This window comes from Halichoerus grypus, chromosome 2, assembly GCF_964656455.1.
Source record: "Halichoerus grypus chromosome 2, mHalGry1.hap1.1, whole genome shotgun sequence".
In the NCBI taxonomy this organism is placed as follows: Eukaryota; Metazoa; Chordata; class Mammalia; order Carnivora; family Phocidae; genus Halichoerus; species Halichoerus grypus.
Window position 1 is genome coordinate 185,872,634 of NC_135713.1, and position 17,875 is coordinate 185,890,508.

Below are 17,875 nucleotides of genomic sequence, written 5' to 3' on the forward strand. Positions count from 1 at the left end.
GGAGAAAAGTTTCAGGGCCCCTGGGAGCCAAGACAGTGTTATAATAATGCCCAATAGAAAATGGTATTAGAGCACAGGCAAGGGAGTATATAATTCTACATGGGTCAAATAGATCCAGAGAAGATGTGACATTTGAAAGGAGTCTTGAAGGAGCATGCCCTACTTGAAAAATGGAAAGAGGGCACCTGGGTGGCTCAGTCGTTAAGCGTCTGCCTTCAGCTCAGGTCACGATCCCAGGGTCCTGGGATCCAGCCCCACATCGGGCTCCCTGCTCAGCGGGAAGCCTACTTCTCCCTCTCCCACTCCCCCTGCTTGTGTTCCCTCTCTCACTGTTTCTCTCTCTGTCAAATAAATAAATAAAATCTTTAAAAAAGAAAAAAAAGAAAAATGGAAAGAGAGCGAGAGAAACTCCCAAGCAGGAAAAACAGATGAGCAAAGTTCTACAGTATGAAGTACATGGCACATTCCAGAAGGCAGTCTGTTACTTACTGTTGCTGGAGTATCAGGAGGTATGGGGGTTGGAAGGAAATGAAACGGGAAGGTAGGTGAGACCAAAATATTTTAAAGTTTCTGTATGCTGGAGAGTTTGAGTTTCATCCTGTAAGTAGGGGGGAACCATTAAAAGCTTTAAGCAGGAATGTGACATGACCACATCTATGTTTCAGAAAAATGATTTCTGGCCAAAGTATGGTAGACCGGTAGAAGGTAAGCCATAAAAAAGCGATTCCAAACCCAGGCAAGTCTCTTCTCTTTTGCTTTCCTTTTCTCCGTGTTCTTATCACGGTCCAGTGGAGTAGTAAATAAATAGATTTGGAAATGATATTTTGTCATTCATTTTATAGAGATGCCTTCAAGTGACACATATATAATGGTGATCTGCCTCAGGACAAGGAGGGAATACAGGGATCCTTCAAAGTTTGTAAGAAGACAATGTGGCATTTTACGTCCTTTCCACCTCCTTATTAGAGTCACGGGGCCATTTGAGCCTTGCCTGGATTTGTATCCGGATTCTCACTTTGCACAGTTGCCACTTACCGTGGTTTGGCTGCTAAAGAGATTTCAGGTAGTTTGGATCTTTGTGGTTCTATATTAAGGATGGATTCCTAGGATAAAAATAAAGCTGATGGTACTGGGTTACAGATACGCATAATTAATAAAATCAGAAGACACAAGAGGCTTTCTGGGTTTAAACAGTTTGTGTGGAGATCACATGAATTCTTAGCCTTTTTCCCACCATATCACATGTCCACCAACATTTATACTCTCATCCCACTTCCGTGGAACACCCACAATTTTGAAGAAACACCGATTTTTTCAAGGAAATAAAGCACTGGGGAAATTCTTTTTTTTTAAATTTTTTTATTGTTATGTTAATCACCATACATTACATCATTAGTTTTTGATGTAGTGTTCCATGATTCATTGTTTGTGCATAACACCCAGTGCTCCATGCAGAACGTGCCCTCTTTAATACCCATCACCAGGCTAACCCATCCTCCCACCACCCCCCCGAACCCTCAGTTTGTTTTTCAGAGTCCATCATCTCTCATGGTTCGTCTCCCCCTCCAATTCCCCCCCTTCATTCTTCCCCTCCTGCTATCTACTTTTTTTTTTCTTAACATATATTGCATTATTTGTTTCAGAGGTACAGATCTGTGATTCAACAGTCTTGCACACTTCACAGCACTCACCATAGCACATACCCTCCCCAGTGTCTATCACCCAGCCACCCCATCCCTCCCACCCCACTCCCCACTCCAGCAACCCTCAGTTTGTTTCCTGAGATTAAGAATTCCTCATATCAGTGAAGTCATATGATACATGTCTTTCTCTGATTGACTTATTTCGCTCAGCATAACACCCTCCAGTTCCATCCACATTGTTGCAAATGGCAAGATCTCATTTCTTTTGATGGCTGCATAATATTCCATTGTATATATATACCATATCTTCTTTATCCATTCATCTGTTGATGGACATCTTGGCTCTTTCCACAGTTTGGCTATTGTAAACATTGCTGCTATAAACATCGGGGTGCACGTACCCCTTCAGATCCCTACATTTGTATCTTTGGGGTAAATACCCAGTAGTGCAATTGCTGGATCGTATGGTAGCTCTATTCTCAACTTTTTGAGGAACCTCCATACTGTTTTCCAGAGTGGTTGCACCAGCTTGCATTCCCACCAACAGGGTAGGAGGGTTCCCCTTTCTACGCATCCCCACCAACATCTGTCTTTTCCTGACTTGTTAATTTTAGCCATTCTGACTGGTGTGAGGTGGTATCTCATTGAGGTTTTGATTTGGATTTCAGCACTGGGGAAATTCTTGATTGCCACAATTATAATAGTGCATCTGATGTGTTTAGTACCATAGACTGTAGCATAACTAAGATATGCTATAAATTATTTTTCATTGACTTTTTCCCTTAAGAAAGCATATCAGAATGCAGACGAATGGTATTATTAAGAAAAACTTTGACTTCATTCTTATTCTAAAAGTAAATTATTGGAGCGCCTGGGTGGCTCAGTCAGTTAAGCGACTGCCTTCGGCTCAGGTCATGATCCTGGAGTCCCGGGATCGAGTCCCACATCGGGCTCCCTGTTCAGCAGGGAGTCTGCTTCTCTCTCTGACCCTCCCCCCTCTCATGCTCTCTCTCTCTATCTCATTCTCTCTCTCAAATAAATAAATAAAATCTTTAAAAATAAATAAATAAATAAAAGTAAATTATTCAAAATCTCTGCCCTTCAGATGAACACCTTTAATTGATCAAAAACACCAATGTGTCATGATGCCATGATTGAGAATCAGTGGATTATTATATTGAGTTAGTCATTCTTTAAAGTGAAATGTTTACACCTAGAAGATGCTGCTGATTATTATTACCATTTACTTAAATGCTAGAAATAGTGTGTTGAAGTTGGAAGGGCTTTTTTCTAATACTTCCACTTCCTTTTTTTTTTTTTAAAGATTTTATTTATTTTTATTTGAGAGAGAGAATGAGAGACAGCACGAGAGGGAAGAGGGTCAGAGGGAGAAGCAGACTCCCTGCTTCTCGAGATGCGGGGCTCAATCCCGGGACTCCAGGATCATGACCTGAGCCGAAGGCAGTCGCTTAACCAACTGAGCCACCGAGGCGCCCTAATACTTCCACTTCTTACAAGTAAAATTCCACTGAAAGTGAAGATGTGGGAGAGGAGCATCCACTAAGACCACAGGCCTCTTAGACGATTAGTGTGGTGCCTCTTTGTAGGAACAAGGTTCTTTATGCTCCATGAATATTCATGGTTTCTGTATGTTACCTTGTAACTTGGCATTATTGATGGAATGTTTTGTGAAAAGAAACCAATTTTGGATATTTGGCTTAAAAATCTTTCTTTCTTTTATTCTTTTTTGAGAGAGAGAGACAGAGTGTGAGCAAGGGTAGGGAGGGGAGAGGGAGAGAGAGAATCCCAAGCAGACTCCACACTCAGTGTGGAGCCCGACACGGGGTTCGATCTCAGGACCCCAAGATCACCACCTGAGTCAGATGCTTAACCGACTAAGCCACCCAGGGGCCCCCAAAATCTTCTTTCTTTTTAAACCAAGTCCTCTTCCTTAAAGAGTAAACAAATCACGTTCAAGATTCCTGCATGAGCCCTACACTGGAGCAGGGCTTCATTCTTCTAGATACCACTCTTGGTGTCAGAAGACATCTTCCAAACCTTGGTGACCAAGCACCATTTGTGAGAGCTCCAGGTTGCTTCCTCCTGCATTTTCTTTACCTGTGTATCCTTTTCTCACATTCTCCTATGTTCTTTTTTTTTTGCAGTGTACTGTATATCTGTTGACTTCTCGGACTTTACACAGACCTGCCCTGGAAAGCAATTCCACAGATTAGTCAGCCAGTACATTAAAAAGTAAATAAGAAATATAATATCTTAAAATAATTTTTTGACCCCAACTACTAGAATAACCACACGCTGTGTCTGTTTCTTTCCCCCTACTTAAATGGGTCTCCTTTTGTGGGAGCATGAGGTGAGAAGACCGTCTTTCCTTAGCCACTTCTGAGTGTGTCTCCTCAACTCAGGCTCAGGGTGGTGGAAAGTGCATGGGCTGTTCCAGCTGAGCAACCTTCAGTAAGTTCGGCAATCTCACTGAGCCTCAGTGCCCTGGTTGGTAAAGTGGAGCTGATAATAATACATACTTCATAGGGCTGCTGTGAAGCTCAAATAAGATGTAAACATGCTTTATAAAATGCAGATTAAGGGAAGCCTGGGTAGCTCAGTCCGTTAAGCATCCGACTCTTGACTCTTGGTGTCTCTCTCTCTCCCTCTTTCTCTCTCTCTCTATATATATGTACATATATATATATATCAAATCAATAAATAAATCTTTTTAAAATGCAGATTAAAAATGTATTAGCCTTTTTTCATTTTTATTAAAATGTATTCATGTTATTTTGTTCATCAATTCTCTGCTTTTTTTCTTAGTACTTCTCATTGGCCTAGAATTTCTCATGATTTTTCTTTATCCTCAGTATAACAAGATTTCTTCCACAAATGTTTACACATTTGTATAAATGTCTGGTCTGTTACCCAGATTAAAAGGTTTTTATTTTTTAAAGACTTTAAAAAGTCGGAGGGCCAAAAAGAGTCCCTCAAGATCTCCTGAACATTGTCTCCTGTGCTGGTTTGCCAACTGCAGATGTGTGATTTCTTTCCTTTTCCGACCTCCTCAGTCTAGCTCCAGCTGTCCCTGTTTTGTTTTCTGCCTTCTTCTGTCACAGCTTGTTGAAGAATTTGACCAAGTCCGTGCTGTTCACCCTTTCTTTCATCTCATATCCGATTTATTCCTCCACGAAATTAACGCTGTCCGATTGGTCTCTATATCTCTGAAACTTTCAGATCCTAAGTCTATTACTATTCATGATTTAGAATTTTTCACCTTACATGTGTTATATGTGTTGGTGTAAATTCCTTAATAAATGAAGCAAGAGGACAGAAAAGTGGAGGAACAAGTGTAAACTCAGGTGGGTATCAAGTAGAACCACAGAAGTTAGAGAATTATATAAGCCTGTCCCCAAGAGACTAACAGAGGAAGAGTCATTGAAACCAACTTCCCTGTTAGTATCATGCTCAGAAGTTGAACACTGCAGGCTGGACACCTCAAACTGACTGTCACTTACTGACTGGGTCCTGAAAAATGAGAAAAAAGCAAAAAACGACCCAGAAACACAAGAAGCTAAGGAAAAACTGTAAGGAGCTTATTTAAGGAAGGTCACAGGAGCCAAATACAAAGGAGATTTAGGACCAGCGACCACCAGACAGGAGAATACTACCTTCTCCAACCCTCCCTGCAAAACCTTTCCCCTGTGTACGTTTGAGGCATTGTGAAGTGTGTTTGTCACTTTTCTACAAAGGCACTTATGCCAGCAAACTATGAGTGAATTGGAATTGCAGATGGCGCTTCACCACCCCCAGCCTTCAAATACTAAATTTTCTCCAACCTCATCCACCCAGCGCCCTGGGGCTCTTGTCACAGGTACTTCAATGGAGGAACCTGGTAAACTTCACCCTGCCTGAAATTCACCGCTGGTAGCTGTCAGTCTCTAGGCTGGAGTTTGGTCCCTTTTCCAAACAATTGAAAAGAACTTGAATTGAAAGGAAAAGGGAGGATGGGAAACATCCACAGTTTATGGGACAGGTGGGGGTTGAACAAAGATGTTTTTTTTAAAAAATCACTGATTTTCATTTCAGCTTGGTTTAGCAAGAAACCAAGCCTGCTGCCTATAATGAAAGTTCATGGGCACCTGGTTGGTTCTGCAGGGGCTGCAGCCTTTTTGCAGTGAAATTGTGTGGCTTCTTGTGCTGTTCGCCTTCTGCTGTGGTGTTGCCAAGTGATTTCTCCAATTCTCTTTTCTCAGTGGGCTAGAACGCAGCTGATTAAATAGGCCGTGACTCACATAAGCTCCCGTGTCTTTTTTATTGACTCCTTTATGGAAATGTATCACACTCTAAAGGGTCCCCATTGTTGTTGCTGTGCATAGCTGACTGAGGAGTCATGTTTAGCACTGAGAGATGGAATCCTACTCTGTCATTTTTTACTGCAGAGTTGGGTATGGGTGGGATACAAGGGTTTAAAGACCTGGATGAGGAGAGAAGGATGTCTGAGAATTTCTTTTATCTTCATCTGCCATGAAAGTTGGGTGGCCATCACTTCTAGGTAACACTTCTCTACTGATCTTATCTTTATGGCCCCACATCCTTCAGCTAAGTGAATCTTTTCTTTATATGGGCTATTCTGGGAGATTTAGTTAAGTGCCATGGTAGAGAGAGATTATGACATGAATGTAATTCTGTTTTGTGCTGATACAATGTGATACATCCTTAGGTTTATCCAAGAAGGCCATTTATTCCCAATAAATCTAAATCATTTCTGTTTTTTCATTAAGATGGTGATATCTTTTTTTCAGGTAATGGACAAAAAGCCTCGATTTTTTTAAAAAAATTGTATCCTTAAATATAAATGTTTTTGACTTAAAATAGCAACTCATGCAATTCTTTGTGGCTTCTTCCTATTTTTATTATCATCCTGCAAAGCATTTGCATACTTTCTATTAGGCATGAAGTAGCTCTGCAGATCTGTTCACTTGCCAGGAGGTGCGGATTCAGGCATACAAGACTCCTCCTGCCTCATCACCCCAGGACCATGACTAATGTTGTGCATCCTCAAGATCACTGGTTCTTGATCAGTAGGACACTGAGCTGACACTGAAAGAAGAGACAGCTTGATTGTCACAATGGCTTCCCATCTTGGTTGTCTGGATTTTTTTGATAGATCATGGAGTTAATGAAATTGAGCTCGGCGTCAACATACATTGAGAACAATTCTGTTGTTATACTCACCACACTGTGCCTTGTACACAGGAGACAATCACTAGAAATCGAGATTGATTTGATTTGATTTCCTAATTTTTTTCCATAGCCATTTCAAACTTCGCCTATCATCCCATTTTGTCCACTGCCCTTAAGGGAAACCAGGCAAGAGAGTTCATCAGTACCAATTCCTTCTAATAAGAAAGCAACATAACACATCTTGCTAAAAACGCAGCACATTAAAATACCGCATTTCTAGCTCTGGTACTCTTCAGAATCTGTTGGTGAATGACCAAGAGAGAAAATTCAGCAACTCATTCCCTGCCCAGTTTTAGCAAACTAAGTGTGACTCCTCAGGAGAGAAGGTGGTGACGGGGCTGACCCTAGTTTCCTAGAATTCATGACTTGGAGTTCAAACATCTCTGCAGCATTGTGTCTTTGTTTTCTTGGTGGTGGCATTCTTGGGTTTCGGTTGGTGGGGAGAGAAAAGCCTCATGCTGATAATGTACTGAAAGTAAATGAAATTAAATAAGCGAAGCAGTGCTCATCACTACTTCCTTCCCCCCTGGGTAATTCAATTCAAGCTCTCTCTCTGATGGCAACTCGCAGGGACTGTCTCTGTCACCCCGCTGGGGCCTGGAGTCTTAACATCTAAATAAAAGTTTCACTCAAGCATTTTTTATGCTCCTGCCAGCAGGATCAGTGAGCTGGTGTGGGCACATTAATGTAATATTCATACTCACAGACTCTCCCTGCACACGAGGCAATGTCTTCCCATTTTCATAATTATAGATGTTCCATAAAATGGCATTTAGATTTGCATTAAAAAAGGAGGTTTGAATTCTAATAGAACGTTTAACATGTCTTTTATGATTCAGACTCTCGGCATCTTTAACAAGAAGCTGTGTCTCTAAGTTTAACAAGACCTTAAAAAAGGAAAAAGAAAAGAAAAAAACTGGAAGAAGGGATGGGTCCTCCAAGCTTAGGAGATCCTGTTTTTCTCATCCCCTCTGTCTTTCATTTAATTTTTAGGCCTCTAGGAGCAATTTTTGACAGTGCTGCAGAGAGGATGGGGTCTCCTGCAAAGGGTCTTCCTTCTGAGCCATGCCAGGTCCTCGACCCAGCCACTCCACCCTCAGTGGCTCAGTTTCTGTTTTCTTGGAGAGCATTTTCAGAGAGGTATTAGAATTTTCAGAGGGGTGGGAGAAATGAAAGGATCCTAGACAAATGAACTTCCCTTTGCTGCTGTTCATCTCATGTGTGCACCCTGAGACCCATCTGGGAGGATTTATAGCAGCCACAGAGTTTGCTAACTGTAGAGCACACAAGTGAAAATAGTCCATGAACAAGGAAGTTGGCAATAAGGACAAATAGAAAGAATCAGGCACTTTGACACACGAAAAAAGAAAAACTCTTTGGATCTCTATGTTTAAAACTAAGTTTGAAACTGCTTAGAAGCAAAAGGTAAAATCTTAGTTGCATTTTAAACTGTCTGAAAATGTTATTTTTAAACAAGAAATATTTTAAACAAGAAGTAAGTGCCAGCTCGTAGCCACCCCTGAGTGTTAGTTGTAGATTTAAAAAAAAAAAAAAATTGTGCAATTGAAAAAACAATTATTTCACCCAAAAGTCTCAAGATATTGTATAGGTGACCCAGTTGATTCATATGGGGTTGTGCCTTAATTTGGTTTGTATTTTGTTTTGATTTCTAAATCTATTAAGGGAAACCTAAAGAGCTTTGGTTTTGGAGACTAAAAAGAACAAACAGTAGGATTCTGCCAGGCCACTCCCTTTATTTCTCCTAATTAAGAAATATGGGGGTGCCTGGGTGGCTCAGTCGTTAAGCATCTGCCTTCGGCTCAGGTCATGATCTCAGGGTCCTGGGATCGAGCCCCGCATCGGGCTCCCTGCTCCGCGGGAAGCCTGCTTCTCCCTCTCCCACTCCCCCTGCTTGTGTTCCCTCTCGCTATCTCTCTCTGTCAAATAAATAAATAAAATCTTTAAAAAAAAAAAAAAAGAAAGAAAGAAATATGGACTTGGGGGCACCTGGCTGGCTCTGTCGGAAGAGCACGCAACTCTTGATCTCGGGGTCATGAGTTTGAGCCCCATGTTGGGTATAGAGATTACTAAAAAAAAAAATAAACTTTAAAAAAAGAAATATGGACTTGTATTTTTTAAAGTTTTTTATTGTTGCTGTTCTTGTTTCATTTTAATTTTTGAGGAGTCAATTCCTTCTCTTTTGTCCTTTTCCCCTCACTTCTGTGAAATAAGTGTAAACCCCAGTAGTGAAAGATGGATCAGGATCTTGACTTCTCAATAAATTTGTACCTAACGAGGCTAATTGAAAGTCAAGGATGTGAGCAGCATACGTTTATTTTTTTAAGATTTTATTTATTTGTTTGAGAGACAGAATGAGAGAGAGAGAGTATAGGAGCAGGGGCAGAGGGAGAGGGAGAAGCAGACTCCCCTGCTCAGCAGGGAGCCCGACACGGGGCTCCATCCCAGGACCCTGAGATCACGACCTGAGCCAAAGGCAGATGCTTAACTGACTGAGCCACCCAGGCGCCCCAGCAGCATATGTTTAAAGGCCGATGTCAGTTCCAGAGTCTTCTCTTGGTAAAGGCTTCAACCCTTCTTAGACTCTTTTCCATACTTGGACAAAACCAGGATGTGGCACTTACTGCCAGTTCAGCCTGCATAGCCCTTCTTTGTGCAAACTTAATAAAATTTATGTTCACGAGGTGGCTTTCTGTTTTGTTGTTGTTGTTGTTGTTGTTTTAAGAGTGAGTGTGTGTTTATTGCTCTCACGGAGGTGGCTGCATTCATGGTGAACTCTATCACTCATTAAGCTTCTTTCTGCTGGTAGCTATTCATTTGACTTTTGATTATCTCGATGTGGATTATCCAATTTGGAGCTTATAATCCACAGCAAATTCTTAATTCTCTAGAGTCCTTTTCTTGCCAATCCATACATATTTTAGGCTACTTCCTCTTGCACAAACTAATGTAGGTTTCGATCATTATAAGTGATTTTAGCATTAGATATAATTAGGAAGAGAAAATTTACCCTTTCCCCCCAATCATATAAAAATTGTTTTATTTTGGGGGCGCCTGGGTGGCTCAGTCGTTAAGCGTCTGCCTTCGGCTCAGGTCATGATCCCAGGGTCCTGGGATCGAGCCCCGCATCGGGCTCCCTGCTCGGCGGGAAGCCTGCTTCTCCCTCTCCCACTCCCCCTGCTTGTGTTCCCTCTCTCGCTGTCTCTGTCTGTCAAATAAATAAATAAAATCTTAAAAAAATAAATAAATAAATAAATAAATAAAAAATAAAAATTGTTTTATTTTGTGCTGTGTTTAAGCAGCTGCCCTTCTGCACCCCCTTCATTAATGTGGAATATCTAAAGGAACCTAAATAAATGAAAATTCTGTCAGGTTTCAACAGAGCATTCTGCTGTTTTTCCTTTTAGGAGTGGAAGACATCATAAGAGGAGCTCAAGAACTTGATAACATCATCAAGCAAGGATACTTGGAGAAGAAAAGCAAAGGTACTGACCAGACCCACAGGTCTCAGAACATTCCAGGAAGGGAAGGGAAATGAGGAAAAAGAGGGCTAACATAGCAGGTGCTTTTTCTATGCCCAGTTCTGTGCTCAGGAGGGGGAAGGCCAAAAGGAAGGTGGGAGAGGAAAAGAAGTCTGATGTTTGTGCATAGGCTGAAGAGAGATGCCCCAAAATCTTCAGCCGATTGTGAGCTTCATCAGCATAGGAACCCGTTCTGCTTTGTTCACCTGGTACACAACAGGTGCTTAATAAAAATCCTTGTTGAATGAATGAGTGATGATATTCTTGTTCTCATCTCTCAGTATGCTCCTGTAGAGTAAAACTATGTTGCCAAAGTGTAATTTTACATCCTGTGTGAAGCAACCCAGTTTCACAATTCAGAGGAGCCTGACTCTTGACCTATCACTCACTGGATTAAAATAGATACTGCTACCCTAACTAAGCCCAGGGTCCCAGGTTTAACACTCAAAAGGCAAATTGCCTTAGTACAATGAAAGCCTTTCTCATGCCTGTGGCCTGGAGCATCAGCTAGGTTTGCTAAAAGGCACCACATGAAAGTATCATAGAGAATTTGAAAAGTACTGGATGAGATTAGAACCCGAGAGCCAAAAAGGAAGATAGATAGTGGGACTGCCGTGAGGGCCAGAACAGGCAAACCCTGTTTAGAATTTGGACCTTTAACTGAGCGAGCCCTCTGGACTCTGAGTCAATATGGGATAGCCTGTGGGAGTGAAAGGGAGGAGTTTACAGTCCATTAACCTAGGAAATAAAACAATAACACACTGGACTGTGTGTTGGACTTTACAGACTCGTCAGTGGTTGTAGCTACCTGAATTTATGTCCCTTACCGCTGTTCCGTTTAGATCATAGTTTCTTTGGATCAGAGTGGCAGAAGCGATGGTGTGTGGTCAGCAGAGGCCTCTTCTACTACTATGCTAATGAGAAAAGTAAGTGTTCTTCATTTGCACAGCAGCATCTCCCTCCTGGATGCAAGCACTTCGTAAATTCTCAAGCACTTAGATCTCAAGATAGCAGTCTTTAACTAACACCCATAAAGGGACATGCTTGGGAAAGAAAGAGACTTGGGTAAGTAATACCTCGCCCATCCCCAAAAACTCAGATGCCAATTTAGAAATTATTTCCCCTTTAAACACTAGGATCGTGTGGTCAGCATATCAAAAGGTTATCTTTGGGGCGCCTAGATGGCTCAGTCGGTTAAGCGTCCAACTCTTGGCTTCAGCTCAGGTCATGATCTCAGGGGTCATGGTCTCATGGGTCATGGGATCAAAACCCCAGGTGGGGTTCTGCACTCAGCGGGGAGTCTGCTTGAAGGTTCTCTCCCTCTGCCCCTCCCCCTATTCACGTGGACGCACGTGCTCACTCTCTCTCAAATAAACTCTTTAGATCATATAAATCTCTCAAATAAATAAATCTTTAAAAAAATAAAATGTTAGGGGCGCCTGGGTGGCTCAGTCGTTAAGCATCTGCCTTCGGCTCAGGTCATGATCCCAGGGTCCTGGGATCGAGTCCCACATCGGGCTCCCTGCTCGGTAGGAAGCCTGCTTCTCCCTCTCCCACTCCTACTCTCCCTGCTTGTGTTCCTGCTCTCGCTATCTCTCTGTCTAATAAATAAATAAAATCTTAAAAAATAAATAAAAAATAAATAAAATGTTAAAAAGTTATCTTTTATTATGACTAATAACATAATATCAAGGTTGAACACTTTGGCTTTTTTTTTTAAGAACCTCAAACTTTTTTTTTTTTTAAGGTTTTATTTATTTATTTAATTGACAGAGAGAGAGACACAGCGAGAGAGGGAACACAAGCAGGGGGAGTGGGAGAGGGAGAAGCAGGCTTCCCACCAAGCAGGGAGCCCAATGCGGGGCTCAATCCCAGGACTGTGGGACCATGACCTGAGCCGAAGGCAGATGTTTAACCAACTGAGCCACCCAGGCACCCCAAGAATCTCAAACTCTTTATAGATGTTAATAATATAGTTAAAATATTGAGAAAAAATCTGAGAAGGATTTGAACAGCTTACCAACAGCCCAGAAATAGAACCCTTGGGTCCAAACTCTCTAAGAATATGCTCTCAACTTTATCTCACTGCATACTGGGAAGTAGTCCAGTGGACATCCCTAGAGTCATGGAGTGTTGAGACCCAAATGGTTGCTGTGCCCAAGAGACACCCTCCAGCCAGATGGCAGCAGCAGTGAAGTGTTGACTCAGGCCAGAGGCAGCTTCTTAATGAGCCACCACTGAGTCAATCAAGCACAACACTCATATGCGATCCCTAGAAGACCTCCCATCCATGCTTAACAGTGTCGCTAAGTTCATGAGAAGGAACAGGATATAAGCACAGGTTGGAGGCAGCTACAACTAAATACAAGTTAAAAATTATCATTGTAAGTGAACACAAACTTTCAAAGAGGGGACACCCTCCTGCAGACTCTAACTAGCCCCAGGAATAATTCTATGAAGCAAGAGAGAAATTAAAAAAGCAACACATCAATTCTTGTGGGGGCTTTCCCAACTGGCACAGAGGCCAGTTATTCCGAGTAAAACCTTCATTTTCCTTCCAGTCATTCCCTGTTTCTCCCCTCTTCCTTCCTTCCCAGGATTATGCATCTCCCAATGCCTAGATATCCAGTCCCAGGGAATAATCAAATATCTACCCAATTGCCTTTGGACTTCCCATACCTTTGGTATTAAGATAGCAGAAAGAACTGCAGCTTTGCTAAATGACTTGGGATCCTTAAGATTTGCCCTTGGGCTTTAAGGCAGTTGGCTCACCCTGCTTTTCTGCCTACCACAGGTATCACTGACTTCATCTTGGGTTCACCCTCTTATATTCCTCGGAGACTTTCCCATGTAGGGGTGAAGTGTGAAGCACTACTTGGCAATCATAGCCGCATAGCTCAAAACCATCCCCAGCTTCCGTCCAACCCCCAGACCACTCTCCAGCCCAGCAACCACAATTTCTTCCCTGAATTCTAGGTGTACAAGCCAGCCAGGTACTATTTTCTTATTTTAAACCTTCAAACTCATATAACATTTACATCATTGTAAAAATGTTCTTCATTTCCCTTGCATTAAATAAGTATTTGGCATATCTGAACATAAAGCCAGGTATCATGTTCAATCATTCAGAATCCTCTATACTCAAGGTGAGAGAGTGGGAGAGGGAGAGACGTGGAGACTTTTATGGACCATTTTGCCGTCAGGGTGAAATAAAACCTGGTGACCAAAGAAACAACAAAACATTTTAGTGGCCAGTTAGAACAAGGAGAGATACTTTAACAAAAAAGATTCTGGTGTCAAAAAGCACTGTTGCATGGCTCCCTTCTTGCCAGTTACTTCTTATTGTGCCCAAGACATTTTTCTTAGCAAGTATAGAGTGTTTGTGTATTTCTTTTAGCTCAACCAGGTAAGGATAGAGTCTTTCTCTTTTCTTTTCCTAATACTGTCATCCCACTGCCACCTTATCATCATCATCCTCAAAAAGCATGTATTAAACAATCCATTGCACATGATACAGGACACAAATCATCACCCAGACACTGTGGTTCCACTCCTCTGTATGTTCTGCCTGAACCACACCAGGAGGACACAAAATCATTGGAAACAAGATCCTCTTTTCCCATTCCTAATAGTTTATTTAAAAAAAGGGGGGGGGCGCCTGGGTGGCTCAGTTGTTAAGCGTCTGCCTTCGGCTCAGGTCATGATCCCAGGGTCCTGGGATCGAGCCCCGCATCGGGCTCCCTGCTCAGCGGGAAGCCTGCTTCTCCCTCTCCCACTGCCCCTGCTTGTGTTCCCTCTCTCACTGTGTCTCTCTCTGTCAAATAAATAAATAAAATCTTTAAAAAAAAAAAAAAAAAAAAGGAGCGACAGACAGAGTGGTCTCTCCTTGCCTTCCCTTAATCCTGTTCTTCCTTCTTCATTGCCCAATGATAATTAACAGTACTCTACTACTTCCCAATTTGACCTCTGGGAAGGGGGATAAAATACTGCGATTTAATTATTCTCCCTCTAGCACCAATTCCGACCTGGCCAGCAGGAGGGGGAGAGCAGTCTAGCCCAAATGCTACATAGGGCAGAGGAAGAGATCCCGGGAACTCATCACACCCCCCACACTGCTGTCCCTCCCCTCAAATGTGAGCTCTGCCGGCCCTGATGATAATATGCTACAGTTCTCTAATAGCCTTCAAGAGCCTCACGTTTACAGCCACACTCTCCCTGCTGTAATAATTCCTTCCTTCTGTTATTATAGATCTCTTAACATTCTAATAAATTCTCTGTCTCTGTTGTACTCTTTTGGCAAAATAACCTTTCATGTTGCATTTCCCTAGCTTGGCAGTGATCTCTGCCTCGCCATCACAGTAGCCTCTTCTTAAGCTTCCTTAATAACCTTTCCTTGACTGTTGTGTTTCCTCGGGGATGTAACAGCTGTTTCCGTGCTTTTATTTTACATTCCAGAGAAGATGCCTTCCCTCGGTGGTTGCATCTCTCTGGGGATACAGGGAGCCTTCCTGTCTTGCAGGCAAGCAGCCCAAAGGGACCTTTCTCATTAAGGGCTACAGTGTACGGATGGCCCCCTACCTGCGAAAAGATTCCAAGAAAGAGTCCTGCTTTGAACTGACCTCCCAGGATAGGCGCAGCTATGAGGTAGGATGAGCCGAGGAGATGATGATCCTCATTTGTGTTGGAGTTCTGTTCCACGCGGCATGTGAGCTGGGGGTGCTATGCTGGGTTCCATCCTTTCTCTGTTACCTGCTCACTTCTTACCAGGACCTTCTTTCTTGACATGTCTTCACCTTTGCTATGTGATGCCCTCCTTCCTCCTCTCTCTTGTCACTCTCATCCCAGATACTGCCTTTGGTTGGCTTCCGCCCCACACCCCCCCCCGCCCGTCCCAGTCTCACTCCATAGGTGAGAGTCTTGTCTATTGGAGCACACAATCCAATTCCTTATTCAACATGTCTGATTTCACACCTTCAATTCCCATTCTCTTTATTTTTTTTAACTATCTTTACTTCCTTCCATGAAACCCAGAAAAAGAAAAATCTGACTGTAGAATGAAAAATAAGTTACTTTCCCATATTCATCTTGCTATCCAAAATAATTTTCCTGTGTGTAGAAGCATTGTATATCTCTGGAAGGACTCCCAAGACATTGGTGACAATGATTAGTGAGTAGTAACAGTGATAACTGGAGGGACTAGAGTACCTTGGTTGGGGTGGGAAAGGCTTATTCTTCACTGTGTTCATTTTTATACATTTTGACACAATATAGTAGGTAATATAATAAGTAAGGCATTTATTAACTAAAGCAATTTTTTAAAATTCTGACTATGGGAATGTCATGATTTTCTCTGAAAATATATTTTTACGTGTGTGTGTATAAATATATATATACAAACAAATATTATTTCCTGCTTGTTGGTCATTTTTATCTTGTCACAGTTTTACTAAAACAATTTGGAAAATTTTTAGCTAACTTATGAAAAAGAGAAAAGACATGCTAAGGTTAATATTAACCACTTGAGTAACCTTTGACTCTTCAAATGCTTCTCAGTACTCATCCTTTTATGTTTCTATAGTATCTTAAACCTCGTTTTGATAAAACAAGCAGGTCTTCAATATGGAATTTCAAAAAAAGGTTTTTTTTATTTAAACTAAACTTTTCTAGAGAGTCCTTCATAGATATATACCTAACAGATGTATGCACTGGGCATGTATCTAAGTTATTTTTATTATTCAGTATTGATGGTGCCTCCTCCAGATAAAAATTTATATGACAAGTCTAAATCAATTTCCTTAGACATTTCTTATGGAAATGAGTTTTTAAGAAATCAAGAATGACAATGTCTATTAATAAGCATTAAGCAGGAACTAGGTTTCTTATACGGCACATATCTTTATCTTACCCTAATGGCCAGATAATAAAAATGTTTTTCAGGAACAGTCATTTCAAGTTGATTCATTTAAAATAAAAAAATGCTAAGGCTTGGTGCTTGACTGGCTTGTTTTGTGAATCAGAATGTAGAGTTTGTTTACTTCTTCTTTTCTTTGGCCCATTGAATCCAAATCATTATCATGGTCCGTGGATTCTTCCCCTACAATATCCTTTGGATCGTCCCCTTCTTACTTATTCCCACCGCCATCACAATAGTTGTCCCAACCACTTCCCCCAGAGGACTTGTGAAATAGCCTTCTAGCTGGTCTCCTGTCTCCAGTATCTCCCTTTTCTAATCCCTACTCCCCACAACTCTTGAAAGAATCTCCCACACCTTTTGCTAGAATTTACAATGGTTTGCTCTTGCCTACATTTTAAGTCTGAGCACCTAGTACTCAGAGCCCCTTCACCAACTCCTCCCGGACTGGCAACATTCCCACATCACCTGTTACTGTTCTCCAGTCAAGTTGATCTGCCTACCTTCCCCCATACACAGTGGTCTCATTCCTAATCTCCTGAACATGGTTCCCTCCACCAGGCAGTTTCCACCAACTCTTTTAAAATCCGACCAAAACAGTATTACTTGCACCAGCTTCCCTGGCTTTACTCCAGGCAAGTGCTCCTGTGCTCTCTCAGCATCCGACTGTTCTCAGATGCACCCTTCGTGGGTTCCCATCTCAAGTGTGTATCTTGTCTCCATAACTGATACACTGTTCTTTAAAGTCAGGAGTTTGGGTTTGCTTTTTTTTTTTTTTTTTTTTTTTGTAACCTTTTCTCAAAAAAATGCCTGATGAATGCATGGATAATCGAATGAATGCATGTGAATGTGAAGGTCTGGACTCAAATAGTAGTCAACATTGGGTATACAGATGAAGGGAAATATCACTTTGAGTAAGATTTCGATCTTTTTTCTAAATATTAAGCAGACAGAGAATCCTCAGCTTTCAGCCTGACTCTGCAACTTGACTCACAGGCTCTTCTCTTTGAACCTCCCTCTAGGATTCATGGAAATTTTATGAATTCATGAAGGTAATAAATTAATTCACTAATTTTTCTCTAGTTTACAGCTGCTAATCCAGCTGAAGCCAGAGACTGGGTGAATCAAATCAGTTTCTTGTTAAAGGGTAAGTATCCTTATTACAGAAACAACACTTAAGTGGATTTGCAGTTGAAGTTATATTGCATAAATATAATCCACAGTCTTCAATCTGTATTTTCTTTTCTGTTCATTCTCCCTTCTACCATCCCTTATATTATAACAACAAATAGTACCATGTATGAATCATAAGATAAAGAAACCATCAACCTGGAGATGACCTCTGTAGTATTCGTAATCACTAGAAAAGGAACTTCTGAAAACCAGCTCAGCTCCATTCAGTGCCTCACAACCCCTTATGTTCTGGAAAACAAATTCATGATATCAAATGTAAAGTCACCTAGATGCAATTTAGGTCCCAAATCTTCTCGTTTGAAACTTAGCAGGAAGTAGAAATCTATACTTGTCAAGGT

At 41.5% G+C, this 17,875-nt stretch overlaps 1 protein-coding gene across 1 annotated transcript in view; it reads left to right on the forward strand.

The window, feature by feature from the left end:
• SKAP1 (src kinase associated phosphoprotein 1) overlaps positions 1-17,875 on the forward strand; it is a 271,214-nt gene that overhangs the window by 211,907 nt on the left and 41,432 nt on the right. The window contains exons 5-8 of the mRNA XM_078065633.1: positions 10,319-10,396; positions 11,275-11,358; positions 14,952-15,076; positions 17,427-17,490. Coding sequence (XP_077921759.1) covers positions 10,319-10,396; positions 11,275-11,358; positions 14,952-15,076; positions 17,427-17,490 — 351 coding nt within the window. The remainder of the gene's footprint in view (positions 1-10,318; positions 10,397-11,274; positions 11,359-14,951; positions 15,077-17,426; positions 17,491-17,875) is intronic.